The sequence below is a fragment of the Molothrus ater genome, chromosome 8 (assembly GCF_012460135.2).
Source record: "Molothrus ater isolate BHLD 08-10-18 breed brown headed cowbird chromosome 8, BPBGC_Mater_1.1, whole genome shotgun sequence".
NCBI classification, from domain to species: Eukaryota; Metazoa; Chordata; class Aves; order Passeriformes; family Icteridae; genus Molothrus; species Molothrus ater.
In genome coordinates, this window is record NC_050485.2 from 1,647,558 (window position 1) to 1,675,286 (window position 27,729).

A 27,729-nucleotide genomic window follows, 5' to 3' on the forward strand; every position below is an offset into this window, starting at 1 on the left:
GCTGTGTCCCTAAAAGCCTCTAAGGTTAGAACCTGCCCTGCCCAGCATGACACAACCATAAACAAATGTGGTATGAGATACAGGGGAAGTGCTGGCCCTGCAGAATCAACAGATGGCTCCAAGGAGCATCCTAAACCACACTGCACAGAGGAAAGCTGGCTCTGCAGTCAGGCTCTTCTGAAAGGCCACAGGAAGGAGGAAGGAGCTGAACTCACTGAGTGTGGGAAGGGCTCAGCTGGGGCAGGTTCCTGCCAGGCTGGCTCTGACTCTGGCTCTCTGCAGAACTTCACCTGTGAGGTGGGAGCAGGAGCAGCACGCTGTGCTCTGGGCTCAGGGACCAGAGGAGTGAGAAACCCTGCAGGACAAACAGAGCAGCTTGTAAAGAGTGCATGTCCTGTGGGGCCAGAACAGAAACACCCAGAGGGGACAGAAAACCACAGCATTACAGGAGACAGTGGCATTGACTCCCCAAGGTAAGAAAACATGTGGCACTAAGATGCTTTATCTCCAAAGTGACCAGCAGATTTAGAATCACAAACCCCTTCTCCAACAACATTTGTAAAATATTTTACATTTGTAAAAAAAAATTACATTTGTAAAAAAAAAAATTCTATTTTTTTTTTAGACTTCAGTGTTCTGATCCAGAAATACCCAAACTGTAGAGTTCTCCTAATTCCCTTAACAGGAACATTCTCCCTAAATTGCTGCTGTTTATGTTTTGCATTTGTTTTCATGAGGCAAGAAAGCAGCAGAAATTCAGTGTTAAACACTGTGTTTGGCAAGCTGCAGTTTGCAGGCAGGCTCAGCTCACACAGATTTCCACATGTGACATTGGATATTGCCACAGACTCTCCAGGTGTACGTAAAGAATAGAGATCCAGTAGAAATTTCAAGTAGAAAATACTATTTGACTTGCTCACAACAGACAGAATGTGTACATCACCTGAGCTTGCACAGTGTACATTTTGCCTGTAGTTACACCCGAAAATCCCTTAATGGAAAATAAATTGGTATGAAACAAACTTTTACACAGAGACCTCAAAAACTTAACTAAATTGGCAAGAATCTATGTTAAAAGCCACATTTTTTTAACAGCAACACATATTCTTAATTTCTTAAAAGAGTGATATTTAACTGTAATTAAACCATTGGAGTCCTTACTAGATTTGTACTGTCCCCTTAAGAAGGCAGTATATGAAGGAACAACCACAAACTCCAGTTTCTAAGGGAATCCTGCTAATTGTTCATCTTTCCTGGCTGTGCACCCTTCCAAGCACATTTCCTGTGTATTACTTGGACATGAAGACTTGAAATCTTTAGCAAAATGTATTTCAGAGGATCATTTTGACTGTGTGTACATATGCCCATCTGTGGCACTAGAACCTGAGCCAACTCAGTTCATTTTTGCAATGTGGAGTCTGACTTGTAATCATTATATTATTTTAGGTGGACTGAAAAGAAGATGAAGCTTCCTGCCAAATACTAAAAGTATAAATAACAATGCAGAAAGGAGGACAAGTGAAAGGACAATTGCAACAAAATTCCTTCCTTCATCTAACTCTGGTAGTGAATATTTGATTATTTTTCTAATGAGATTGGTCAACTTTCCGCTTGTAACAAGGTAACCATAGTGTAAATGTAGCTGGTCACAACAGCGAGGCAGTCTCTAAATCAAAGCTGTTAGTTAAAACTTTTGACAGCAGCGTTTGAAGAGGTCATGTCTGTTTTGTTTGCCCTCATTTTTAATTATTTTTTGTGTGTCCCTGTGATAATAAAAGTGAGAACTGGCATTCTTCATTGAGCACTGATATGTATGGGCTTTGTTTCTCCAATAGGAATTGCTGTTGGCTGTTTCACAGTGTAACTCTGCAAAGTTACAGTGTGAAACAGGCAACATGCGTGAAATCCTACTTGTGAAATCAGCACATGCTTCACTTTCCCTGCTAGAAAACAGAACAAATGAACGAGACACGCACCTGGTACTACAAAAATTCCTTCAATCCCAAGGTTCTCTGCCCGTGTCCTGCAGCACTCTCAGCTATCCTCAGTCTGCCTGGTGTGTTTGTATCTGTCAAGCAGGGTTTAGGCTTTGCAAATGAAACGCTGGTGGCAGGAGGCAGCAGCTGAGGCCGGTGCCACTGCTGTGGGCCAGGCCCCTGCTCTACTCCTGCCCTTCCCATTCCCCAAGGAATCCACATCCCGCCAGCTGTCAGGATTGCTTCACACACTTTACTTCCCAAGGCTAACTTTGACCTCTTCCTCTCGATTTATCTACAAGCAGATTGTGCTGGGCTCATGCTGCGTATCACCACACGCTTGTGGATTTTAAATCTTAGTCATTTGCTCACAGTGCCCTTTCCTACTTCAGACTTTTCACTACTACTGAACGGTAGTTCACTACTCTGCGGTAGTTACGGAGGCTGAAGCCGTCAGCTCGTAAAGCTGCCGGAGGTTTGCTCTGGGGAAGGCAGGGCCCTGCCAGGGCCGGCGGGACTGGCCGAGCCCTCATGGCGAGCCCTCATGGCGGCCGCGTCATGGCGGACCTGTCATGGCGGCCGCCCCCTCCCGGCGTGCGGCGCGCGCGGGGTGCGCCGGGACTTGCAGTCCTCGCGTTGTCTCCCGTGGCACGCCGGGAGTTGTGGTCCTACGCCGACAGCCACAGGCGATTGGCTGCCGGACGGCGTGGCCCCGCCCCCGCGCTGCCGGATCCGCCGTCCATTGGCTGGCGTGCGCCGGGGCCGCTCGGAGCGTGACGCGCGGCGGGCGCGCGGCTGGTGCGGAGCGCGGCGTGGCGGAGCGGCGGCGGCGAGCGGAGATGCCCGAGGCCACCCGGTGCAGCAGCAGCAGCGGGGCCGAGTCGGGCTCCGACTGCTCCATGGACACCGAGGGGGTCCCGGAGAGCGGCCGCCGGCGGCACAAGGTACCAGGGAAGGGCTCCGGGTACGGCCTGGCCGCGCCCGCCCGCTGAGGCCGGCGCCCGGCGAGTCCGGCCTCGGGTGGCGGCCGCCCGCACCGCCGGTGGCGCGAGCCGGGCCAGGCGTGCGCGGCGCGGCCGCGGGGCGGCCCCGGCCGGGCGGCCACGTGCGCGGGCGGGCCGGGCCGAGGCCTCCTCGCCGCGTGTCGGGGCGGCCCCGCCGGCCGCGCTGGGCCTGCCGGAGCCGGCCGGGAGCCCGGGACGCGCTTTGCCCGGCAGCCGGAGCGGGGCAGCGCCCCGAAAGCCAAGGCCCGGTTGTCTCGTGGTCGGTAACGTGTCTCCTGAGCGGCGGCGGCCGGCAGGGATCTGTTGCCTTGTGTCACCACCGCCCCCGTCAGTAACTAGAACGTGCACTTGAAGCTTTAACTGTTCTGCGCCCTCTTCTCTGTTCCGTGTCGCTTGGATCCACGAGCGTGTGTTTTCATTTGCTCTGTGCCTTGTCAGAAGGAGAAAAAGGAGAAGAAATCTAAACGCCGGGACAAGTTTCAGAGGGGAAAGACTCAGACAGATGACAGCGAGGAATCGGATGAGGAGCGTTATGCCCCGAAACCCAAGAAATCAAAGAGTGTCAGTAAACAGAACGGTCACACGAAAGAGGAGAGCCTGGAGAAATCGAGATTGTCCCTTAGCAGCAAATCCTCCCGCAGAAGCCGGCAGAGTAGTTCCAGTGAAACGTCAAGTGAGAGCGAAAGTGAGAGCGAGCAGGATCAGGTAAAGCTCATGGCTGGTTTTAGTTGTAGTGATGTGTTGGGGCTTTTAACTCCTGCAATGTAACACGGCCAAATTTAGAAGGGTTATATTCCATTTCCCCCCCTTTCCTAATCAGTTGAAAGGGCTGTAAAATGTCAAGATTTAAAGTTCTTGAATTGTTCAATCTGCCAAGAATTTTCAAGAATTTTGAATTGTGAAAGTGCTGAGGTGTTGGATCAGTGCATCGTGGTTTCCTCACTTCAGCAGCCTGGTGCTGTGGTGGCTGTTGCTGGACAGACAGATTGCACTGAGATACAGCTTTATTATGATTCAGCATCACAAGGTGTATGTGATTTTTGGGGTTGTCCTGCACAAAGCCAGGAGTTGGACTTTGATCCTTGTGGGTCCCTTCCAACTCATGATATTGTGTGATTCTAATTCACTGTTTGCAGTTTTGGTTTGAGTGGTTTGCATTTACTGTGCTGTTAGATATGAAACAGCTTTAACCTACAGATCACTTTTGCTAGCTTTGTCCAAATTTGAAATAGGATGTTAAAACAAAGAAGGCTCTTTAGCTGCAGCTGTGACACTGTCCCTGAAGAGTATGATACCAGTGCCTGTGCTGAATTTACTTGAATTACCTTGAATTTACTAAAAGTCATGAGGTGCTCATGTGGAATCTTACCTGAGTTATTGTTTACCTAACAGGAGTTGACTGGAGAACAGAAGGAGGGTGCTTTCTCCAATTTTTCTATTTCCAAAGAAACTGTCCAGCTTCTTCAAGGTAAGTTTCTTGGTAAGGTGTGACCATGGAATGTCAGTGATCTCTGTTGTGTTTTTATGCTCAAACCCCCTGGATCAATAAGCTTTGAGATGTGCTCTACTCATGCCTATACAAGCACGGATGCTGTGCAGCAGACATTGATTGCCTGCTCTAAATACACCTTTGAACACACAATTTCCTGTTTGCAGTGTTGTCCAGTTCAGCCTTTGCAAAAATTTCTAAACAACATGAGCCAAGGGAAAAATAAAGATGTGTGAGAATTTTTAAATTAAATGTTATTTTGGTGTGAATAAAGGAAAGCCTGTTATATTTAGTATCTGGTGTTTGTTTATATGTGAATTGGTACGAGTTAAGAACAGAAGGGGTTTTGAGGTGTGAATTATTTGAAAGGAAGAGGTTTTCACAGATAGCTAAGGAGTATTGCATAAATAAAGGCACAGTGCTGACAGTCTCTCATAAAGGCTGATAACTTCCTCTATCCTAGCTAGCACTGTGTCTGCTGGGGTGAAGTGGCAGAATAAAACCGACAGTCCCAGGGCACTCTTTGCAGATGACTCATGTGATCAAATAAATCAGTGGAGGTGATGATACACTCCTGACTTACTCTAGAGTTGATGGGAGTTCTTCTTGCAGTGATTTCCACTGAAGAGTCTAAAAGAACAGTTGTAAAATGACCATATTAAGGAAATCTCTTGAAATTGCCACAGCTCGAGGAGTGACGTACCTGTTCCCCGTGCAAGTGAAGACCTTCAACCCAGTGTACTCTGGCAAGGATGTCATTGCTCAAGCACGAACTGGAACAGGGAAGACATTCTCTTTTGCCATTCCCTTGATTGAAAAGCTTCAGGGAGACTCACAGGAAAGAAGAAGAGGCCGTCCACCAAAGGTAACAGTGCCTGCCTAGGATGGGGATTTGCTTTGTCTCACATCTAAATGATTCAGGTATTTCAGGTCTGTGCAGGGCTAAGCTAACCCACATTAAAGGTGATTTGAAAGCTGTGTCCACTGCATCCTGTGCTGCCTCCCAGCCTCTGATGAAGAACAAGCAGCACAACTGCTCTATCCACTTGTCAGTTCCTTTTTCTGCCACAGGGAGACCAAAACTACAGGTGTACAACGTGTTCCTGTATAATTTTGCTCAGTCACGTTACCAGTTCAGGGCTAGTGGCTCCTGGATGCTTCTTTTTCTCCTAAATTGCTAACAGATTAGTTACTAATTGTAACTTGACAGCTTGTTAAAAGCTGTCTACTCAAACATGTTTCTTTCTAAAACATGTAAACAGTGGGAGGTTTTAAAAATAGACCTAGTTTTCACTAGGAACACCACCAAATGTTGAAGCTTCTGCTCCAGAGAATGCAGATTTGTTATGAGCTGTGTTCATTCTGCTAAGAATACCATGTGTGGTTTTTCACTGAATTCTTATGATGCCTCCAAAAAAACGAGAGAGGCCAAAGCTGAGCTCATCCTCATTAATAATTTTTGTCAGTTTGTTTCATCTTGTCAGTCATCTCACAGATCACCTGAAATGCCTTCCAAAAGTAGCACTAGCAGGTTAGTGTGCATCTGCCCATCACATTGCTGGGCTGACTGAGAATGCTGTCTCTACATTTGGCACAGTCTTTTGGAGAAGGAAGGGAGACATAAGCCTGGCAAAAGATTCCAGACCTCACTTTACCATAAGGCACTGATGCCTGCTCTTGGTAATGAGTTCTGGTGTTGGAGGAGGTACTGGGATAAGGATGTTAATGTCCCTTTGTGAGGTGATCCCAGGTTGGAGAGCAGTGCTTCAGGCACATTTTGAACACAGTTATTTCACCTGCCTGCAGGGAGGGCTGCATACTGCAAGGGAGGATGGCTCCCTGGGTGCCTCTGCAGGGTATGGATTAGCACAGCAGCTCTCAGGCTGAACTTATGTTTCCCTGAGCCCCAGGGAAGCTGAGAGACAGCTGACAGCTCTTCCTTGCACCTTCTCACAGGACTGTGAAGCAAAGCCTTTTTGTTACCCACGTCCTTCAGTCTTGTGTTCAAACAGCAAATGCACATGGAGAAGAAAACTTGTAGCTTGTCTGTTCAGGAGCCAAAGCTAAATGAGATTGAAGTCCCACCTATCCTGTTCAAAAAGAAGTTAGCTTGTCCTAAATGAGTGTATGTTGAAGAGTTTAATGACAAGAGTCAAGTCTCTCTACAAGAAACTAGAGCAGTGTGTTTCTCCAGCCTTAGCTTAGATAATTATTGTAAACAGATTTTTTTTTTAATTTTACAAAGAGTCAGATCTAAATTCATGATCAGAAGTCTAATGGTTTCTTGGCAGAAGCCATGCTGAGAAATCATCAGTTTTGTCTTTTTTTCTCTGCAGGTTCTAGTTCTTTGTCCTACAAGAGAGCTGGCAAATCAGGTTGCCAAAGATTTCAAGGATATCACAAGGAAGCTGTCAGTAGGTTGTTTTTATGGAGGAACTCCCTATAATGGACAAAGTAAGTGACTCTTAGGACTAATAATTTAAGTATTGATTGACTGCCATATTTAAGAAGTGCAGTTGGGTCTTTGCAGACACACACAACTCAAGAGCTGCAGACTGTTCATGGGAAATTCAGCAGTTCAAAATGTATCTTCTTGGGGAGATAAATAGCTGTGGTTCTCAGTTTATGTTCTTGGTGTTACTTATCTACTCATATACCTTAAATTAAAGTGAAACAGAGTATGCTGTGCATATAACTCATATCTGGGTTTAGGTTCCTGTAAACCCATTTTAGGTTCTTGTAAACCCATTAAAGAAGTTTAGTCTTACAGCTGTGACTGTGTTTTTTCATGTGATAAGGGATATGCAGAGGATTTGTAAAGTGGAGAAGAAATTGTTGTGATAGCATAATTTACTGCCTTGGTGATTGTAAACAAGGAATGAGAGTGAGCTCTTTCATTGTGATACATCTTGAGACATTAGGGATGATTTTTTTTCTACTACAGAACCTCAGGAAGGAGTTGATTTCAGTAATTTGGATAGTTAAATAAATAATTTTTTCAAAAGTCTCCAGTTAAAGTAGATCGTTTGGGAAGAGCTTACTATTTCTAAAGAATAAAAGAAGCTCAGCATTGCTACTTTAAAGCACAGAGAGAGGGGAGGGTGGTAAGTTCTTTTTTTTTGTCCTTCAGGAAGAGAAGTAGATTTCCTACCTTACATTTTTTCCAGATTTTCTCTTCCAGTTCATCATTTACTCTCACTTTTGTAAGGAGAGTACTTATGAATGGTTTAAGAAGCTGTTTTGTAATTACCATGAGTTAATTGCAGGGAGTGCTCCCTGGTTCACTGCTACCTCTGTGTTCCCTGTTTGCCAGTTGACCTCATGAGAAGTGGCATTGACATTTTGGTGGGGACACCTGGTCGGATCAAGGACCACCTGCAGAATGGCAAGCTGGACCTTACCAAGGTCAAACACGTTGTGCTGGATGAAGTTGATCAGATGCTGGACATGGGATTTGCTGAGCAAGTGGAAGACATTTTAAGAGTTGCATACAAGAAGGGTAATCTCAATATTTAAGCAAATAGTAAGAAATATTAGTAATAATTTAGTTGGTAAAAATTCAGGTATAAGGTGATTTTGTTTAGAAATGACTGAATATTAATGTATTGTGAATATGTGGGAGTCATTCACAGAACATGTGCAAAGCTTGAAGTCCAGGTCTGTAAATAAATGTCTTTGGCACCTATCTTTAAGTTGTGCTTGGACTTCTTCAAATTAAAAGGAATTAGCTTTTTACCCTTTTCACTGCTTGAAAACAGACTGGAGTAACTTTTTCATAATCTTGAAATGATTTAGACTTTCTAGAATGTTTTTTACTCCAGGTGTTGGTAATGCATAAATTTAAAAAGCTCAATTCTCTTCTTTACGTTAGGTACTGATATTTATCCTCATTTTTAATCACCCATATAATCAACTTGTGTACATCTGTTAGGTGAAATATATGAGGTTTGTGAAACATTGTTTTGTGTTTTTTGTTAAGATTCTGAAGACAATCCCCAGACACTGCTGTTCTCTGCCACTTGCCCACACTGGGTGTATGATGTGGCTAAGAAATACATGAAGTCCAGATATGAACAGATTGACCTTATTGGGAAAAGAACTCAGAAGGCTGCCACAACAGTAGAAGTGAGTAAGCTCATGTGAAATGTTTTCAGGCTTTTTCCCTTTTCTTTTATGCTACAAAAGGTCACCTCTTCCTAAGGTGCATTATCACAGTGATGTGGGAAGTTGTTTTGAGATTTTTTTCCAAGCATAAGGCTTGTTACAGCTGGTCAAGTTGTTTTTAGGTTTAGGATCTGTCTTCTCACATCACAGGTAGAGGGAAGATTTTCTTGTCAGTTTTGTGGGTTTTCAGAAAAAAGCAGTACCTGAATTTATCCTAGCTGTAAGCAAAAAGCACACATGAACATCAGGCTGCTGCTTTAATTCTCCATGGACATCCCAGCTGCCTTCTGCTGTTCTGTATACAAGATTCTTTGTTTCAACCTTCCTGTAGTATCTCACCTCAGCAGCCCTTTGCTTGCTGTGCAGTAAATACCATAGCAAGGAATAGAATACATATATGGAATATAATACATATATAATACATATATGCTCGAGGCCTGATTTTCTCTTACTGTAATTATTTTGCTGAACATTAGACTAATTGTGGTGAGCATAAATAAGAACCTTATGGATTTTGGATGTTCCAGGGTCGTGAGTTAGCACATTTTTCCCATTAGGGAACTGTGTAACTCTTTACTATTTCTGTATTTAACAGTTCCAAATGTATTTTAAAAGAATCTTAACTTTACAGAAGCTAATCACTGGAATTTCTTTCTGTAGCATTTGGCAATAGAGTGTCACTGGTCTCAGAGAGCTGCAGTTATTGGAGATGTCATCCAGGTCTACAGTGGCAGCCATGGGAGGACCATTGTCTTCTGTGAGACCAAAAAGGAGGCAAATGAACTGGCTCTGAATGCTTCAATCAAACAGGTATTTTATCAGGTGTATTAAGTAACAAAACCTGTCAGAGATGTATCAACCCCGCGTTGATACCAGACCCATGCTGAGTAAGTTTTAAAGAGAGAGTTTCAAAGTGCATAGGGCAGGCTTTTGTGTGTGGTCAGACAGGATTTCATTCTTTCTCGTGGACATGAAACAAAAATTGTAGATGACTGTTTTGAAACAGCCAAGCATTGCATAGAGTGTGTGGATGGCAAGTCAGGGCAGGGTTTTCATATGTCACAGTAATTAGATGTGAGCTGAGACACACATTGCAGTTCTGTTTTCCTGCCATTGTTAAAGGCCTTTGAGGTATATGAATAAGAATTACTGAGTACATATTGTGAGACACCTAAAATATACTTGGGTATATTTATATATTGCACTTGAGTAATTCAGTTCTTCTTCTTTACCTTGCCACTCAGTGCCTATCAAACACCAAGATTTTGTACCCAAAACTGACCATAGAATGGAGCACTGTCTTGGATTTTGGTATGGTTCTAAAATAATACTGTTTTTCAGGATTGCCAGTCGTTGCATGGTGACATTCCTCAGAAGCAGAGAGAGATCACACTGAAGGGTTTTAGAAATGGTTCATTTAAAGTTCTGGTTGCAACCAATGTAGCTGCCCGTGGTTTAGATATCCCAGAAGTTGACCTGGTTGTGCAGAGCTCACCACCAAAGGTAGGAGACTGTTATGTTGCATGTCTTGTAATAATCTGGTGTCTTGTTTTCAAGTGGTGTAATGCTATCAGCTGATGGTATTGATCACACAGAGTTCATCAGCTTTGTGCTTAAGGGAGAGAAACATCCAGATATGTAGAAGCAGTTTCTTCAAAGATTTTTTGGGAGTGTGTTAGTCCCTAGTATGTTTAAAGATTATTTCCTTAAAATGTCATCTTATGAGGCTGTTCAAAGCCTTCCTTGGAAGCTGGGTGTGGTGATTGCAAGGCTGGGAGCAGTGGGAGGAATGATTCTCTTGAATGGGGGTGAATGTGAGGGGTGGACCACAACCGTGAGAACATTGGTGCTGAAATTAAGAGGGTTTAAAAGAAACAATGTAATGTTTCAGTGAATAAGATATTAATACTTGCAAAAACGCTCCTGTGCATGTGCAGGAGGGAATGGGATTGTTGCAGAAGTACACACACTCCAAATGTGTGGAGATGCATAAAGCAAAGTTGATCCATGCTCATGGCTCTGGTTTTCAAGCCATGATTCCTAGATGGTTATTATGGAAAAGCCTGTTTGGTCGATACTAGTGAAACAACGTTTTGTGATTTAATTCTGTGATGCACTTACTGTGCATTGTTCAGGCTTAACTGTAATGGCTGCCACAAGGGAGTGGATGCAATGAATTGATGACATGCCAGTGAATTAGGTGACTCACAGGCCCTCTGTTTCTGAAGGATGTGGAGTCCTACATCCATCGCTCGGGGCGCACGGGCCGCGCTGGGCGCACCGGGATCTGTATCTGCTTTTACCAGCGCAAGGAGGAGTACCAGCTGAGACACGTGGAGCAGAAAGCGGTACAGTACAGCTTGCTTCTCACTCAAAACTCTCATTGCTTCAACTGCACATCATAAAGCACCCAAAGGAGCTTTGGGTGCCTTGAGGAGGGTGGCTGCAGTGTCACTGTGCAGCAGGGAGAGCACTGCAGATTCTAACACCCACTGCTTTCAGCAAATGCCACTAAGGTTGTCCTTGTGGAAATGAGGAAAAACTCGCAGTATTTCTGTGTGGTGTTCACCCTGGGTATCATCTGATCAGTGATGTTCATATGTGCAGCTTCCCTGAGAGCTGTTACTTGCATTTTTGCACTTTGTTCAGTGTTCCATATGCTAGTTTCCTCAACAATTAAGTATGTGGTTGTGATGATATGGTTTATTCCTGGCACATAAAGCAGTGTTACATTTAGACTAAGGCTCTGGAATTTGTACTTAAATCCAAATCTATTAGACTAAAAGTAGTAATTTAGAATTTGTAGGACTCTATTTTCCCCAGAAATGTACCCAAGTGGTTTCTGTTTTCAGTCTAAGATCACTGAGACATTTAAACTGATCTGTTACATAAAATCCTTCTAAGTGTTACTGTTTTCCTGTAATCTTAACCTTACAGTTTTCACTAGGAAAAATTGGACGTTAAAAATGAAAATAAGAAGAAAAATTACAGAATTAAATGCTTGTTGTGTTGGAGTTCAGCACTGCTTCTTTAGAACTGAATTATTTATGGTCTGCAATTTTTATTTGTCTTTTGCCTTTCAAATTTCAGGGCATTACATTCAAGCGTGTTGGTGTTCCTACTGCAACAGACATAATAAAAGCTTCCAGCAAAGATGCCATGAGGTGTGTGTGGGACTCAAGCCCTGTTGTATCCTCCTGCCTTCTTCAGAAGGGCTGTTTGAATTATTCTTTACTGTCTCTTTGAACTTCCTGAGCACTGTTGAAATCTTGGACTACTGTGATTTTTTTCTATTCCAGAGCCTAATGGTGTATAAATCGTTCATATTTTTTTTGCTTTAACCACTTAGGTGCCTGGATTCTGTTCCTCAGACTGCTATTGAGTATTTCAGAGAATCTGCTCAGTTGCTAATAAAAGAGAAGGGACCAGTTAATGCTCTGGCTGCAGCCCTGGCCCATATTTCGGGTGCTACTTCCATTGAGCAGCGCTCACTGCTGAACTCGGATGTGGTAAGGAAGGGGCTATGCCTTAATGCTTCTCTTGGAACTGGAAAGAAGCAACACACCTCTGTGTTGTGTGAACAGAGAATTATTTATCTCCTGACCATTTTGTTTAAGAACTATATACTTAAACCACTAGGAACTACTGATTTTGTTAAAAGCAATAATATAGTGGCTGTAAGGATACTTGATGCCCTGTAACAGTACCTACTTGAAGATTTAATTACTAAACAGTAAATTGGCAGGTTTCTCCTGTCTGATATATGTGCTGAAGCTTATTCCTCTGCCTGAGTGGAACATGCCCCGTTTCTTTTCAGGGATTTGTTACAATGATCCTACGCTGCTCTGAAGAAATAAGCAACATGAGCTATGCCTGGCGGAGACTGCGAGAGGTGCTGGGTGATGACATTGATCGGAAGGTGAACAGGATGTGTTTCCTCAAGGGAAAAATGGTAACTTGCTGTTTGCTTTCTTTGATACTGGGCTCTTGTGATTGCAGCCTTTTCTTAGCAATCGTCAGGGGAGCTGTTTGGTCTTTTTCTCTGTTCCAGGCACTGTTGATGCTGGGGCTCAATCTGTTTTTTTAGTGCTTAGGGCTCTGCTGGCATGCTCAGGAGGTAGGATAATGCATGGCTGTGGGGATAGCAGAACAGGTATAAGGTATGAAGTGTGTTAACTCTGCCTTAATGACAAAACAGAAAAGCTTTTCTTAGGACAGTGAGTTCTAAAAGTGCCTGTCAGGTGTGGAATTGTGGGCTCTGTTGTTTTTAGTTGCAGTATCTTAAAATGCTTACTTTGTATGCATTAAAATGAGTCTTTCTTCTTAGGGTGTGTGCTTTGATGTTCCTGTGGCAGACCAAAAAGACATAGAGGTACGTTCATTGGAAATTCTGGGTGCAGCAGGCTGAAGGTGAAACTGGCTGGACTGGGTTAGACTGAAAACATTATGTAGCCTTTATCCTGCCTTTCCTGGTGGCAAAAGGGATTGCTAGGAAGGGATTGGTGGAAGAACAGAACAAGCTCACAGTGTTTCTTTTCTAAGGCATTCCCCTGTGACCAAAAGTCTGTAACTTGAAACATTAGCACTGAGAAAAGTGGTGCTGGATTCATCTTTGTAGGTAGCAAGCTTTAATCCCCTTTTCTGTATTCCCTGCCTCCGGTTTTCACCCAGAATTCTCTCCACAGTAAAGTGAATTCATATTTTTGCTTGGTAGCCATTAGTATTACCATGCCAAAATTATTGATCCCTTCAGTTAGAAGCTTGAACCCCATACGTCAGCTCACAATTTTACCTTTTCACTTGAGCAGATTTAATAATTATTACATACCCTGTATTTGTATTCCTAGAATTTAACTTGCTGTGTCTGACTCCATTCCCACAGGCAAGGTGGGAAGATTCAAAACACTGGCGTTTGTGTGTGGCCACTGAATTACCAGAGCTGGTCGAGTCTGCACGAGGAGGAGGAGGAGGAGGAGGGAGTGGTGGAGGGAATGGCCGAAGCTTCTCCAGCTCCAGGAACGGTCGGCGTGGCGGCTCTGGTAGAAACAGGTTCAGGAGCAGAGGCCAGAAACGAAGTTTCAGCAGAGCCTTTGAACATTAACTTCCAACAATCCAGAAGTGAGAAAAAAATGGGACTGAAGTATTTTATATTACATTACACTAGGCTGTTTCTGTGTATTCGTACCATTGGAGAAAATACTTCATTAAGATATTTTTTTTTGTCAGTACTACTTTGCTCATAAACAAGGTTCTGTTCATTAAAAAAAAAAAGTACAAAGGAAAAAAAATGCAAAAAACCTGCAAGAAAAAAATAATTGTTTCTTTTGTTTCTCATATTGCTCTTTGAATCTTTCCATAATATGTCTGTTGCGTTCAAAACTGTAGCCTGGTTCACTGTATAATACATAGATCTGAATTGCTGCTCAAACCTGTACATTTTCTGATAAAATTAAATATTATTTTACAACTTCATATTTTGTTGTCACGTATTTGAAGCAGTATTTTGCAGATGGAGATGTGGGGAGGATTGGGGAGCGTGGCAGCAGGAGAAAACTTGAAAGAAAAAGAAATCCATTTGGTTTTAATTTTGTGGATTTGTAGTGAAGCTCTTCTTTCCCTAAAACATAGTAGTTTTTAGTTTCTGGCCCAGATTATCATTCCTTATAAAATGGGGGTAGGAAATGCAGTTTCAAAAGCATGGGGGGGAAGCCCCCTGAGGAGCAGGAACTGAGGGAGACCCATAACCCTGTGAGAGTGTTGCAAAATGTGGAATATGTCAGGATTATCACATAGGTAAGGATGTTCTTCAGTGTAAGATCGTTGTATGTTTTCAAGCCTAATCAGTGGAACAAATAGCAGCAACCCTTACTCTAGGACATCCTGGAGCTAACAAGCTTTAAGGATAAAGTGAATCAGTATGTTTATGTATATCCATGTATACATTGTTGGGTTGGCAAAGTACTCAAGGTCCACATATCCTATGGGTGAACTATATTTTAATATTTAGTAACTAAAAATCAGGGCTATGGGTCAGACAGGCACCTTCCTAGGGGGTCAAGTCCCTTCTCCTGAGCACGTGGAGATGTTATCTGGGATTACTTGTATGGAAAGCACTAACCAACTCTTATGGAGGGGCTGTGCACGTTCCTAATCCTGAATTTCTGTGCACAAATGATGGTGGTGCCACACTTGTACAACGCCACCGAGCACCCGGGTTTGCGCAGCTCGGAAATCATTCGGGTCTCTCTCGAGTGTGTCATTATCAGCTTGTTGCACACCGGGGAACGAGCCCGGTTTGGTGGGCAACTAGGGGAGCCCTGGAGCGGTCTGTGAGGAGCGGTCCGTGAGGGGAGCTCTGTGGAGCGGTCCGTGAGTGGAGCCGTGTGGAGCGGACCGTGAGGAGCGGTCCGTGAGGGGAGCTGTGTGGAGCAGAGCCCCGGAGCGGTCCGTGAGGGGAGCTGTGTGGAGCGGGCCGTGAGGAGCGGTCCGTGAGGGGAGCCGTGTGGAGCAGAGCCCCGGAGCGGTCCGTGAGGGGAGCTGTGTGGAGCAGAGCCCTGGAGCGGTCCGTGAGGGGAGCTCTGTGGAGCAGAGCCCCGGAGCGGTCCGTGAGGGGAGCTCTGTGGAGCGGGCCGTGAGGAGCGGTCCGTGAGGGGAGCTCTGTGGAGCAGAGCCCCGGAGCGGTCCGTGAGGGGAGCTGTGTGGAGCGGACCGTGAGGAGCGGTCCGTGAGTGGAGCCGTGTGGAGCAGAGCCCTGGAGCGGTCCGTGAGGGGAGCTCTGTGGAGCGCGCCGTGAGGGAGCTCACGGTGGCGGAGGAGCTGACGGAAGGCCCGGGGGCGGCGCGGCGGAAGGGGCGGTGCGGGGCGGCGCGGGAGCGGCGGCCGCATGGGGGCCGTGTGGGGTCGGGCGGCGCGGCTCGGGCTCCCCGCGGCGCGGGCGGCGGCGGCGGCGGCGGCGGCGGCGGTCCCGGCCAGCGGCGGCGGGCGGCGGCTGGGCTGGCTGTGCGGCGCCGGGGCGGGCCCGCTGCTGCCGCTGCTGGCGGCGCTGCCCCGCGGGCCGGCCCGCCCGCCTCACTTCCTGCGCGCCGGGGCGGGGCGCGCGTCCTGGGGCCGCCGCGCCGAGACCGGTCCCGCCACTGGCAGTGGTAGCAGCGCTGCTGCCGCGCACCTGCCCGGGGAGCAGCCGGCAGCCATGCCCGCCGCCGAGCCCGAGCACAGCCCCGCCGAGCCCCAGGCGCCGGCCGCCGCGGAGTCGGTGCGGCGCGGCCGCCGGAGGAAGGTCAAGGTGGGAGCGCCACGTGCGGCCGCGGGTGCGGCCATTTTGTACGGGCTTGGGGGGCTTGAAGGCCGCTGGGGCGGGCAGCGGGGAGGAAGGGGCTCCCTCCCTCCGTGTGACCGCGGCTTTCCCGCTGCAGGAGGAGACGCCGGGGAAGAAGGTGAAGCAGCCGGTGAAGGCGAAGCGGCGCGGTAAGGCCGAGGCCGAGCAGGCGCAGCCCGAGGAGAGCGGGGTGGGGGATGACGACTTCGAGCCTCCCGTGCCCAAGAAGACGAAAACAGTCAAGGAGAAGAGGAACGACTTGGTAGGAGAGAGCGACGCGTCCCAGCAGGCGGTGAAATCTGCCGCCGCTGTGAGCAGCAGCGTGACATCCCCGGCTGCCCGAGAGCAGGGCAGCGATGCCGAGGTAGGGATGCTTTGCCGGCAGAGCCTTTGTCTTGGTTAATTAACGTTCTGCTAGAAATTAGTGGGCTGAGACTTGAGTTATGGGACTGTGGGAGCACGAAGCATCTGTCGTAGGCACATTGTGCCGCGGACATGCGCTTGTTCCTGGGCATGGAGGAATGCCGGGCATCCCGCCTCTCATCCCGCCTCTCGTCCTGCCCGGCATCCGGCTCGGTCCAGGGCGGGGAGTGAAGCTCGGTAGTGCACGCACCAACACGTGGGAGCTGCTCCCCACGTGCTTCCCCTTCCCGGTACATCCCGAGCGGGTGAATGTCCTGCAGGGAAGGCGGCTGGCCAGGGAGCAGTTTCCGTGTGTGCTGCTCTTCGTGTCACGCCTTGTTGGTGTCCCCCAGCACAAAGGTTTCTCTCTGCTGCACAGGCAGCCACGGTCCAGAAACGTGCTCTGCTTTGTGCTGTGATGGCTTTTTCTCTCTCTGATGGCAGCGCCTAAGAAGAGGAATTGGCCAAGTATTCTGTAATGGTTATTATAACCACAGTTATGCTCATTAATTCATACTTCTCACACAAACGTGCAAGGGCCTTTCTGTGGGTAGTTTTGTGTCTAAGGTGGGACCATGAATCAAGAGAGTGCTTTTTGTACCTCAGGTGTAACGATGTGACCTATTGGACCTCTGAAGTAAAAGCCAAATTTTGTGTTTTGAGTATTTACTCACGTGTAAAGCACTTTGCATGGTGTAACACATAGAGGGAAAATCCTGCTTTGCACAGTGAATTGTGACACCAGATGTGTTTTATTGTGAAAAACAGTTTTCTCATTATTTCAGTCGACTTTAATTAAGATTTTGAACAAATAGTTTCTATTTCCTGACTTGCCAAGCATATATGGACAAGTGCCTACATCAAAAAGGTTTTCTTTTTCATTGAATAGAAAGGAGGTATCTGGTTAAATTGTGCTTGTAAAGCAAATGCACAGCTTTTATTGAGTGGCTCTGTAGGGTATGTTCTACCCTCATCTTGGAGGAATACTACTTTTTTTTTCCTGTTTTTTGGTTTTCTTTATCATATTAGGAGCTGACAGAAGAAGCAAAAGAAGGCGCCTTCTCTAATTTCCCTCTCTCACAAAACACTATCAACCTTCTCACAGGTTAGTTCATTTCTGTAAATGTTTGGTCAGAATTGTGCTCTGTTACTTGCATAAGCCAATGGTAAATGTTCCTAAATTGTGTTACATTTGTATGGTAAGGATGGCATGAGCACTCACTGTGGATTCAGAGAATCCACTGTTTGTAGAAAAATTTTCTGGTTTGTTTAATTTCAGATGCCTCAATATGAGATGATTCTTCATGGAGTGGTTATTCCTAGATAGACATTCTAGAGACACATTTCTCATCAGCATCATTCTGTGTATCTTTACTTCTGTTCCTGAGTCTGCTGTCTACAATATTACTTCTTAGACAAGCCTAATGGAGTTTTGATTATGAAGAATATTTGCCTTGTGTGAACAGATTTTCAATTATTTAAACAGATTGTTTATTCTCACAGATAGTTTGGGGCATTTTCATCTCTCTTTGTGATTAGTTTTGTTGAGGATGTAATTGCTGTAGGGTTCTTGTCCCCTGTGTTGGGTAAATGTGCAATTCTTGTCTGTCAGAAAAAATTCTCCTTATTGCTTTCTGTTTTCCTGCTCTGAAGTTTCTTTTGGATGGCTTGTTTCACTTCCACTGTGCAAAATTTCTTTGAAGTTTTAGAATGTTTTGAAACAAGCTACATCACCTTCTTGCCTTCAAAACCCAGCTACCACAAAATCTTGACCAGTATCAGAAAATACTTGTTGGATTTTTTCCTTCCTCTCCTGTTACCTTAAACTGTACATCACAAAGAAGACAGTATTTCATCGTGGATGCTCCACACTCACTGTGTGGGTGGAACATCTTTTGATCTAGAGTAGGAATAAAACACAAAGAGATGTGGTTTTCTTCTAAATTGCAGTTTCTGTTGTGTGCAGGATTTGAGGTGGTGTGCCCTTCGTGTTTGGGCAATTTATGTATGAGGACTTCTGACTGTTATTTCACCTTTTAGTGAAACCTCTTTCAATTATCTTCCAGCTCGAGGTATAAAATACCTGTTCCCTGTGCAAGTGAAGACTTTCCAGCCCATATATGATGGCAAAGATGTCATTGCTCAAGCTCGAACAGGAACTGGGAAAACCCTTTCCTTTGCCCTTCCACTGATTGAAAAGCTCCAGAGCGTCTCCCAGGATGGGAGAAGAGGCCGTGCACCCAAGGTAACTCACACTGCAGGCTTTGCACCAACACCTTAGAGCATGGCAGGTTTTGAAAGTGATTTTACTCTTGCTTTGGGATTTTCTCTTGGGGACTTCTTTGTCCTTTACTGGTTTTTGTGATAGCGAATGCTTTGCTCAGATCAGAAGATAGAATGTGACAGAGTTGAGCAGCATCACAGTAATGACACACTCTGTGTTTGGGCAAACAGGGCACTGCAGCAGGAGCTCCCAGGCTGCTGTCCTTGGGCACATACAGCCTGCAGCTTTGGGCTTCAGTCCCCTGCCTCTTCTGAAGGGCTCTTTGAGTCACCTGGATTGTCCCTGCACATACAGCCTGCAGCTTTGGGCTTCAGTCCCCTGCCTCTTCTGAGGGGCTCTTTGAGTCACCTGGATTGTCCCTGCACATACAGCCTGCAGCTTTGGGCTTCAGTCCCCTGCCTCTTCTGAGGGCTCTTTGAGTCACCTGGATTGTCCCTGCACATACAGCCTGCAGCTTTGGGCTTCAGTCCCCTGCCTCTTCTGAGGGCTCTTTGAGTCACCTGGATTGTCCCTGTTGGCTGAGGTTGTTTCCCACTCTAAATTCCACGGTGATAACTGAAGGCTTTTGGGGTTTTTTTCCCTCCCTCTCATATCTGGATCCTCAGGAGATGCAAGTGGAGTTTACCAGGGATGGAATTGGTAACCTGATGTCAGTGATCAGATCCCTGTTCCCATGCATTGCAGTGCATGTATTTATCATTAGGCTGCAGAGCTGTATACACACTGCAGATTTGTTGCTTTATCTGTTTATTTTATTAACCATAAGGGCAATGTGAATTTAAAAATTTTACTGCCTGAAAGATTTTAAGAGATTAATTCAGCTCTTTGTGCTATTGGTTCATTCTTAAATGTTCTGGGGAATGGTAGATACTGGAGGAAGGCAGGTTGGTGGAGAAAAGGAGGGATGTATGGCTGGAGTGCATCATGCTGTGTTTGTATCTTTTAAAATCTAACTACACCAGATTTAGTGACTGCTCTTACCCTTTAACACTGAGCTGCACCTTCATTGCCCTTGGTAATGTTGTTGCTGAAGTGTCTTTTATCTGACTTTAACATAAGAAATAAAATTACTGTTGTTCCAGTCCTGGTTATCTTGTAGCACTTTCCCTTGTTCCCTGTTGCTGGCTCTGAGGCTCCTTGTGGCAGGGAGTGTTAATGTTGCTGGGAAGCTGTGGGCACCTCTGCAGCAAGTGTAGAATGAAGATGGGAGTGCAGGCTGTTTGACGTGAAGTAAACTCTTTTCTCCTACACCTTCTCCCAACACAGCTGCATTTTTGTCTGGTTTTCTCTCCCTTCAGGTGCTGGTTCTTGTTCCAACCAGGGAGCTGGCCATTCAGGTAGCCAAAGACTTCAAGAATTTCACAAAGAAGCTGTCAATTGCTTGTTTTTATGGAGGAGCTCCATACAAAGAACAGCGTAAGTAACTGCCAAGGAGTTACTGATGGGTTGGAGCTGACTTTCTCTAAATGCCCTCCAGGAATAAAAATGGCCTTTTTGCCCCCTCAGACTTTCAGTGGGGAACTCAGTTAGTGTGGCTTTCAGAGGAAGCACACAACCTGGGTGAATTATTTTAGTTCAGTAAATCTTTAGGGAAAAGAATGGCTGTGGTTCTGTGAAGTGTCTAGTCCCGTTAATTTCTTCTTTATTGTGTTTTTGTGTGGACACAGACCAGGACTAGGTGACAGTCCACAGAACGGGGAGAGCTGTGTATGTACCTGTGGCTCTGTGACAAAGTTTAGCTGGAAAACAGAAGTGTTTCCATGTAGTAGAGCTCTGCAGGTTTCTAATGCCAAATGATTGTTGCTTGGGGATTGGTGTATTTCCTGTAACTTCAGTGAGCTTTGGCTGCTACTCCTGACAGAGCAGGAAGGACTGCAGTTAACTTCTGTGTCTGTTACTTTGGAGGTTGTGCTTTATTCTGATGTAAAGGGCAGCAGCTTTTTGCTTCTGAAGTGAGAAGTGTGCTGTTGCTGACTTTTTATCATGTTGTCTCTTAGCAGTCTGACACTGTCCCTGTTTCTCTGTCTTCCAGTTGATGTCCTTAAAAGTGGCATTGATATTCTGGTGGGAACTCCTGGCCGGATCAAAGACCACGTTCAGAACAGCAAGCTGGAACTTTCCAGTGTGAAGCACGTTGTTTTGGATGAGGTGGATCATATGTTGGACATGGGCTTTGCTGAACAAGTGGAAGAGATCTTGGGATCATCCTATAAGAAAGGTGAACTGAGACATCAGGGGAGGAATAGGGGCCAATGCAGAAAACGTAGTTATGCTGCTTTAGAAACTTCTGGTGCACCTCTAACTTGAATTCTCTGTGTGATGCTAGAAAAGGGGAAGGTAGAGTTGGAAAAGGTTCAAAGAGAGGTGACACAAGGCTGAAGGGGTGGAGTAGCATCTCTGAAGGAGTAGAGTGGAAAAAAAAGGAAAAAAGCAGCAAACCCAACTTCCTATCCAGTGAAAAAAAAAGGAAAAAAGCAGCAAACCCAACTCCCTATCCTAGTGTTCCTTGTCCTAAGTGAGGGGACTTGGGCTGAGGCTTGGCGTTATGGTCTGTCTGTACACTTGTCACCACACAAAGCTGACAACAAGGGAATATTTGTTCTTTTCTCATGTAGTGGGTGTTCAGCAGAGCTGTCAGGTACCAGGTATGGTGCAGAAGGAGGTTATTTTAATGTGTGGAACTCCTTGCCACATTGCACTAGTGCCAGAAGTTTTGAAAAGGCTTGAATTATTAGAAATAGAAATCACTGTGGCTTTGAAAGCCATGAAAAGCTGATTGCTGGCAGTCTTCCTTCACATCCTGTACAGAGTTAGTGCACACAGAAACCTGTCAGTGTGAGAGCAGCTCTTGCTCTTTTGTCAGTGCCCAAGTGCCAGGGTCTGTTGGGATTCCTGAAGTCGATGGCCTTTCCTTGCAGGCTCCGAGAACAACCCGCAGACGCTGCTCTTTTCTGCAACCTGTCCACGATGGGTTTATGATGTAGCAAAAAAGTACATGAGAGCTGAGTATGAACAGATTGACCTGGTTGGGAAGAAGACTCAAAGGACAGCCACAACTGTGGAGGTGAGTTCTGCTGCAGGTCCTGAGAGCAAGTGGCCTTGATAAAATGGGTTATGCATTGACTTTATAAATGGGTGTGTGGAATGACTTTGCACATGGTTGACAGACAGATTTTGTAAGCAAAGCTTTCATGTGGGACCTGTCATTTGCAAGCTTAAAAAATTAAAATGCTGTTTTGTTCATTTTGTTTGTCCTGTGCATGGCTTAGGTTTAACATAGGTTTCTTGTTTCTTTCCCAAACAGCACTTGGCCATACAGTGCCGCTCATCTCAGAGGGCAGGAGTTCTTGGGGACATCATCCAGGTCTACAGTGGCACCCATGGGAGGACCATTGTCTTCTGTGAGACCAAAAAGGAAGCAAATGAGTTGGCTATGAATGCTTCTCTCAAACAGGTACTGGGGCTGAGTGGAGAGCAGTGGTTGGGATTGCCAGGGGTGGAATGCCCTGAAATAAATAGGGGGTTGCAGTGGTGTGGAGATAATTGTTTCTATGTATGGTTTTAAGAATTGTGAAAGCTGTTTCTAAAAATTCAGCTTTGAAGTTAAAACATCCTCTTGACAGAGATTATGAAATTACTCCTCTAGCTTTAAAACAGTGCAGGACACGGATCAATAGGAAATACACAGCCTATGCTGAACAACCAGGAGATAGTAATAATTGTAAGAAACAGGAGCTGGTGTAGTGGACATGTCCCATCTAATATTAGTGTGTTGTTTGGATTCCCATCTCTTAATGGCATTTGGTCTTTGAACAGTCATTCAGGAAAATCCAACTGATATGGTAGAATGAAATGCCTTGTTGCCCTTGGAAGGTTTGCCAAGAGTTTGTTTGGAACACAGGTGATCTGTTGAGCAGGTCTCCTGTGCTTGCTTGAATTACTGCCCTTTTTCTGAATGTGAGAAGTGCTGCATATTTTTCAGAGAAAATCCTGTTTGATACTAAGTGCTGATTTATGGAGAGCAAACAGTGGTGGGAATACACTGTTTGCCTGGTATTAGAGAAATCTCATGTACCATCCCCATTCAAAACTTGCAGCAATAATTTCTGCCTGTTGGCCATGCTGCTTTCACAGTAAATCCCAGAGAAGGGTGCAGCAAAGTAGGATGCTTTATATTCCGTTGCTATCAGCTATGTAATTATTTTCTGTTGCTCTGCATAGTGTTTTGGGGTTTGCAGTTAATCTTTAGATGCTGCAGCCTGGACTCCCATGAAATGTCATGTTAATGGCTTGTTTTACTGACAGGATGCCCAGTCCTTGCATGGTGACATTCCACAGAAACAGAGAGAAATCACATTAAAAGGCTTCAGAAATGGTGTGTTTGAAGTGCTGATTGCAACAAATGTAGCTGCCCGTGGTTTGGATATTCCTGAGGTTGACCTGGTTATACAGTGCTCACCACCAAAAGTAAGTCATTAGAGGAAACTAAAATTGGACTAACTTTTTTTGGTGCCAGAATGATGAAACAGAGAAATAACCCACCAGAAGTATGTTCTGTTCCAATTAATTTTTGAATTCATGGATTTTTTTGTAAATGCCTGGCCTGAAATTTTGTAGTTACAGTTTTACAGTTTGAGCTTTGATTCAAGTCTTGGGTTTTGTTTACTCTGGAAACTCGTAAGGTATTTTTTGACATTGTGAAACTTTCCCGAATTCTTTCTGAATGTTGCTGAGTTTCATTTAAAAATTCTAAAATATTTCTGCTGCTTTTTTCATCTTTTGAAACTTCAGTAGAGGTTTTTATTTAAAAAACTTGAAATGTTTGTCAGCAGTGTTTGTTAAAGCTGAGCAGCCTACTTTGGGTAGGGGAGCACATGCAAACCTGAGTGATTTATGTGTAAGTTTGGGTATAAACACATAATGTATCACTCCTTAGGCTTCTGAATTTGAGTTTAGCTTGTGTTTAATGTGAAATGTCAGCAGTTTGAGTAACACATTGCCCTGAATTTTGAAGGATGTGGATTCCTACATCCATCGCTCTGGGCGCACGGGCCGAGCGGGCCGGACCGGCATCTGCATTTGTTTGTTTCAGAGAAGAGAAGAAGATCTGCTGAAACAGGTCGAGCACAAAGCGGTGAGTTGTACCTCAGAGCTTGCTTAAGGAAATCAATCAGCTCCTAAAAGGACCCTGCCACCCTCAGACTTTGCAATCATGGGCTGCTGAGTGCAGAACGGGAGTCTCCAGTCCCATAAAAGGAGGAGGCCTAAAGTGCTGATATTTGGTGTTTGGAAATGTTTCTGTGTGGGCTGTTCTTGCATTGCCTGAGTTTTCCCATGCTGGCAGTCCCCTGTGGATGGCAGCAGGCAGGCTGGACAGGAGTGCCTAAGGCAGACCATCCCTTGCATCACAGTCTGCATGTTCATTGGAGTAAAGTAGCTCCAGATAACAAAGCTGGCAACTTAAAAGCTTTATTTTACCTTTAGAAATGACTTAGCAAAGAGAATGTTGATCTTGCAAACAGTAAGTAGAGATCTCAGTGATGTGATTTAGACAGGATTGAATTGGAGACTGCTGGAAATACCTTTAATTTCTTTTCTTGATTTCAGGGTATTACCTTTAGGCGTGTAGGCGTTCCCTCTGCTACAGATGTAATTAAAGCTTCAAGTAGTGATGCCAAAAAGTAAGTTTATTTGCCTGTTCTTAAAAAAGGTTTAGAGATGTTGTTGTTTTAGATGCTTAGAGCTTAATGCACAGTTTTAAGGGGTCAGGCCTGTATGTGAGCATGGCTTTGCCTGTGTTGTAGTTGAAGTCAGCTGCTCTGTGTATAGACAACATAAGATGGTATCAGTAAATGTCTGTGTGCTGAACGCAGACCTTTTCATAGAACATAATGTTCTCTAAGTTTTTGAAAATATTAACTTTGTTTATAAAATCAGAAATCAGTGACAGAAGAGGGAAATAGTGTCATGAGGGGAAACTGATTTTGTCTGCTCAGATGACATGGTGGAAGCAGTGTGCAAAAAGCAATACTTGGTACAATGAGGAGTTACTCTGCAGTAGTGAGGGTGTTTTAGCCCTGGCTTGTGTTTCCTTGTATTATTTCTGAGGGTTGTGGCTTTTATTCCATGCAGCTCTGTTTACATTTGCTGCCCCTGTGGTGGAAATTGCCTTGAAGCAGGTTATTATAATTAGTGAGGATTTGACCAGTACAAAGCAATGATGGGCATGGTGTTAGGTTCACTGTGTCCTGAAAAATGATGGGGGGAGCTGTTGTACCAGAAATAGCATTACAGAAGGAGCTATTCTTAGTTTCCTATCTTTTTTTCCCCACTGTCCTTTTCATAAATAACTGATTTAGGGTATGTCTTGAACATGGCTGCACTTCACAATGGCTTTTTCTTATCTCTTTAAACCCATCTTGTAACTGTGTAGGTTGCTGGAGGCCGTTCCTCCCTCTGCAGTGGACTACTTCAGAAAATCAGCTGAAGAGCTGATAGATGAGAAGGGGGCAGTGGCTGCCCTGGCTGCAGCCCTGGCACACATTTCTGGGGCAGCTCACATCCAGCAGCGCTCCCTGCTCAACTCTACAGCTGTAAGTGATGATGCTCCCCTGGTGACAGGGATGGATGCATGAATTGCTTGTGTGGCATCTCCTTCCCAGGCTTTTTCAGCTGAGTTTCTGAATAGCTGTTACTCCCTAGGCTTCTGCTGTGTTGCTTGTTCCTTAGCTGAAATCAGCTCTTCCCAGGAGAAACTTGAAATCAGTACATTTTCTTGTGATGAAAATTGAAAGAACTTCTCCATAGACTGAAGTGACAGACGACTTTGATGCTCTAAGAGTGTTTAACTAATGACATTTTACAATTAATGACGTTTTACAAGCAAATAGATTGGTTTGTGCTATTGTAGTTTCCTCTTTATCAAGAATCTTGATAAGAATCTTCTACATTTGTCATATTGCAAGCATGGCATGCCATTGCCTGATCTCAAAGAGATCTTGACTGGAGGAAAGTACAGCACTTCTGTTTTCTAATGCATTTAGGGAGAATGTGGCCCAGCTCATGGTGTGGTAACCCAGTTTTGCAAGAACTGTGGTTTGGGGGTTTTTTACCTGTTTTCTAGCAGCAAGTTTAGCCTTGTTTAACGTTTTTCTCTGTTTCCTGCAGGGCTTTGTGACCATGGTGCTGAAGTGCTCAATAGAGATGCGTAGCATGGGCTATGCCTGGCGGGGGCTGAAGGAGCAGCTCGGGGAGGAGGTTGATAACAAAGTGTCTGCAATGCGTTTCCTCAAGGGGAAGATGGTGAGATGGGCCAGCCCTGGGGATGGGGGGATGTGGGGCTTTGTGTGTGTTCACATGTGGCCAGTTTGTGCAGGGGTTGAGGCTGGAGTGCTGAACTACTGGTACAGAATGTTGCTACTGCACTATCCCTACTCAAACTCATTTCTCAGGAAGTGATAGCCTATCTTGGATATGCTGTTTATGCATATGCTATTGGAAAAAAAGGCTTTGATATTAGTTGAGTGCTTTAAAACACTTACTAGAGACATTACTCCTAAATGATAATGAAGGAATTGCCTCCTAAAAAAAAGTATCAGAAATAAATATATGGCACAGACATGTTTTATGAAAAATCCTTTCCTTAGGATTTTTTCTCCTGAGAAGCTGAGAGGCCTCAGGAACAAAATGTAACCAATGGTTATCTGCTGCTGTGGAATGCAACAGGTGCATCTGGGATTGGGCTCATGGGGTTGTTTCTAATGAATGGCCAATCACAGCCTAGCTGCCTGGACTGTCTTGGTCAGTCACAAGCCTTTGTGATCATTCCTTTTCTATTCTGAGCTGGCCTTCTGATGAAATCCTTTCTTCTATTCTTTTAGTATAGTTTTAATGTAATATACATCATAAAATAATAAATCAGGCCTTCTGAAACATGGAGTCAACATTCTGGTTTCTTTCCTCATCCTAAGACCCCTGCAAACACCATCACAATTATATATAGTGGGATTGGTTATTGAGGCCTTTATTCTTTCATTGTAAATTTGTGCCTTTTTGTTTGTTTGTTTGTTTTAGGGTGTGTGCTTTGATATCCCTGCTGATGAGCTGAGTAATATACAGGTATGTTTGTGTAGCTAGAGCTGGCTTTAAGACCTGGTGATTTGGAAATTGGCAACTGCTGTATAAGATTGAGTGTGGAGCAGTTAGGGAGGTTTGTGGTTTAATAAGGATTTTGCATAGGCAACAGAGTGATTAGAAAGAACACAGCATAATCATTAGAAAATACCTCTTCTCATTTCCCTTCCCATGATATTACCTGATTTCATTAAACAAAATTCTATGGTCTTTGGCTAGTCTGTGTTTTGGCCTCTCCAGTTTTCTGTCAACTTCATTCCCTCTTGCCTCTTGCGATTGTTTATCCTTTGTCACAGAGCTGTGAGTGTCTCCCAAGGGGGATCTAGTGGCCTGTTTTGGCAGGAGTGGGCTTTGTCTGGAATGCCTTTGCGTTCAGTGTTGCTTCTGATGCCTTGCACACCCCTGCAGCACATAAAGCATGGTTGCATTGCTGTGTTTTCAGGAGCAGTGGAGGGACACGCGGCGCTGGCAGCTGTCGGTGGCCAGCGAGCTGCCCGAGCTGGAGGAATATCCCCAGGAGGCGGCACGAGGCTTCTCCAGGTTCGGGAACAGCAGGCAAGGAGACTTCAAGAGAAACAGCTGGGTCAAGAATGGAAATCGGGGACTTTAACAGAGCTCCGCTACAGATAATGGGACTGAGCTGAATTTTATGAGGCAGTAAAAGCCTGTTAGACACTCCTCTTTGTCTTTCTTCCTTGATAAAGCAGCCTGGTTTTGAGCATGGCGAAAAATCACGTTTGCTGAAGTGACTGGGTGTATTGGGAGATTTTGCCCAGCAAAGTAGCTGCTGCCTGTGAGGGCATCTGTGACCCAGTGGGTGTGCCTGGAAACTCAGCCCTGCGAGGGAACAGAATTCACCCAAACACGGACAGTGACCGTGAGGCAAGGGAACTCCTTGCTTCTTCAGCAGCGCTGAAAAATCGGGTTCTGAAATAAATTTTTTTCAGAAAAATTGGGCATCG

The 27,729-nt window shown here is 45.2% G+C and overlaps 2 protein-coding genes across 2 annotated transcripts; both read left to right on the forward strand.

Annotated features, from left to right (window-relative positions):
* The first annotated feature begins 2,783 nt into the window (after positions 1-2,783).
* LOC118688398 (nucleolar RNA helicase 2-like) lies at positions 2,784-14,105 on the forward strand. Its single transcript, XM_036385921.2, has 15 exons — positions 2,784-2,920; positions 3,419-3,685; positions 4,373-4,448; positions 5,156-5,334; positions 6,806-6,923; positions 7,783-7,968; positions 8,449-8,594; positions 9,294-9,443; positions 9,975-10,136; positions 10,862-10,981; positions 11,724-11,797; positions 11,983-12,142; positions 12,451-12,585; positions 12,961-13,005; positions 13,516-14,105. Exons 1-15 carry the CDS (start codon positions 2,816-2,818, stop codon positions 13,732-13,734), a joined length of 2,142 nt encoding a protein of 713 aa, XP_036241814.1. The 5' UTR covers positions 2,784-2,815; the 3' UTR covers positions 13,735-14,105.
* A 702-nt stretch (positions 14,106-14,807) lies between these two features.
* Positions 14,808-27,721, forward strand: LOC118688185 (nucleolar RNA helicase 2-like). The gene is made up of 16 exons (XM_036385613.2): positions 14,808-14,873; positions 15,460-15,915; positions 16,046-16,312; positions 17,380-17,455; positions 18,417-18,595; positions 19,933-20,050; positions 20,667-20,852; positions 21,553-21,698; positions 21,939-22,088; positions 22,940-23,101; positions 23,649-23,768; positions 24,242-24,315; positions 25,068-25,227; positions 25,802-25,936; positions 26,708-26,752; positions 27,210-27,721. Exons 1-16 carry the CDS (start codon positions 14,808-14,810, stop codon positions 27,375-27,377), a joined length of 2,508 nt encoding a protein of 835 aa, XP_036241506.2. The 3' UTR covers positions 27,378-27,721.
* Positions 27,722-27,729: the final 8 nt, after the last annotated feature.

Bases quoted from the DNA above. Each gene is read 5' to 3' on its own strand.
- LOC118688185 (XM_036385613.2), top strand. From the start codon at position 14,808: ATGGTGGTGCCACACTTGTACAACGCCACCGAGCACCCGGGTTTGCGC. The intron at 14,874-15,459 runs GTCTCTCTCGAG...AGCTGACGGAAG, and splicing joins GCAGCTCGGAAATCATTCGG to GCCCGGGGGCGGCGCGGCGG. The intron at 23,102-23,648 runs GTAAGTCATTAG...TGAATTTTGAAG, and splicing joins TACAGTGCTCACCACCAAAA to GATGTGGATTCCTACATCCA.
- LOC118688398 (XM_036385921.2), top strand. From the start codon at position 2,816: ATGCCCGAGGCCACCCGGTGCAGCAGCAGCAGCGGGGCCGAGTCGGGC. The intron at 12,586-12,960 runs GTAACTTGCTGT...CTTTCTTCTTAG, and splicing joins GTTTCCTCAAGGGAAAAATG to GGTGTGTGCTTTGATGTTCC. The intron at 13,006-13,515 runs GTACGTTCATTG...CCATTCCCACAG, and splicing joins CAGACCAAAAAGACATAGAG to GCAAGGTGGGAAGATTCAAA.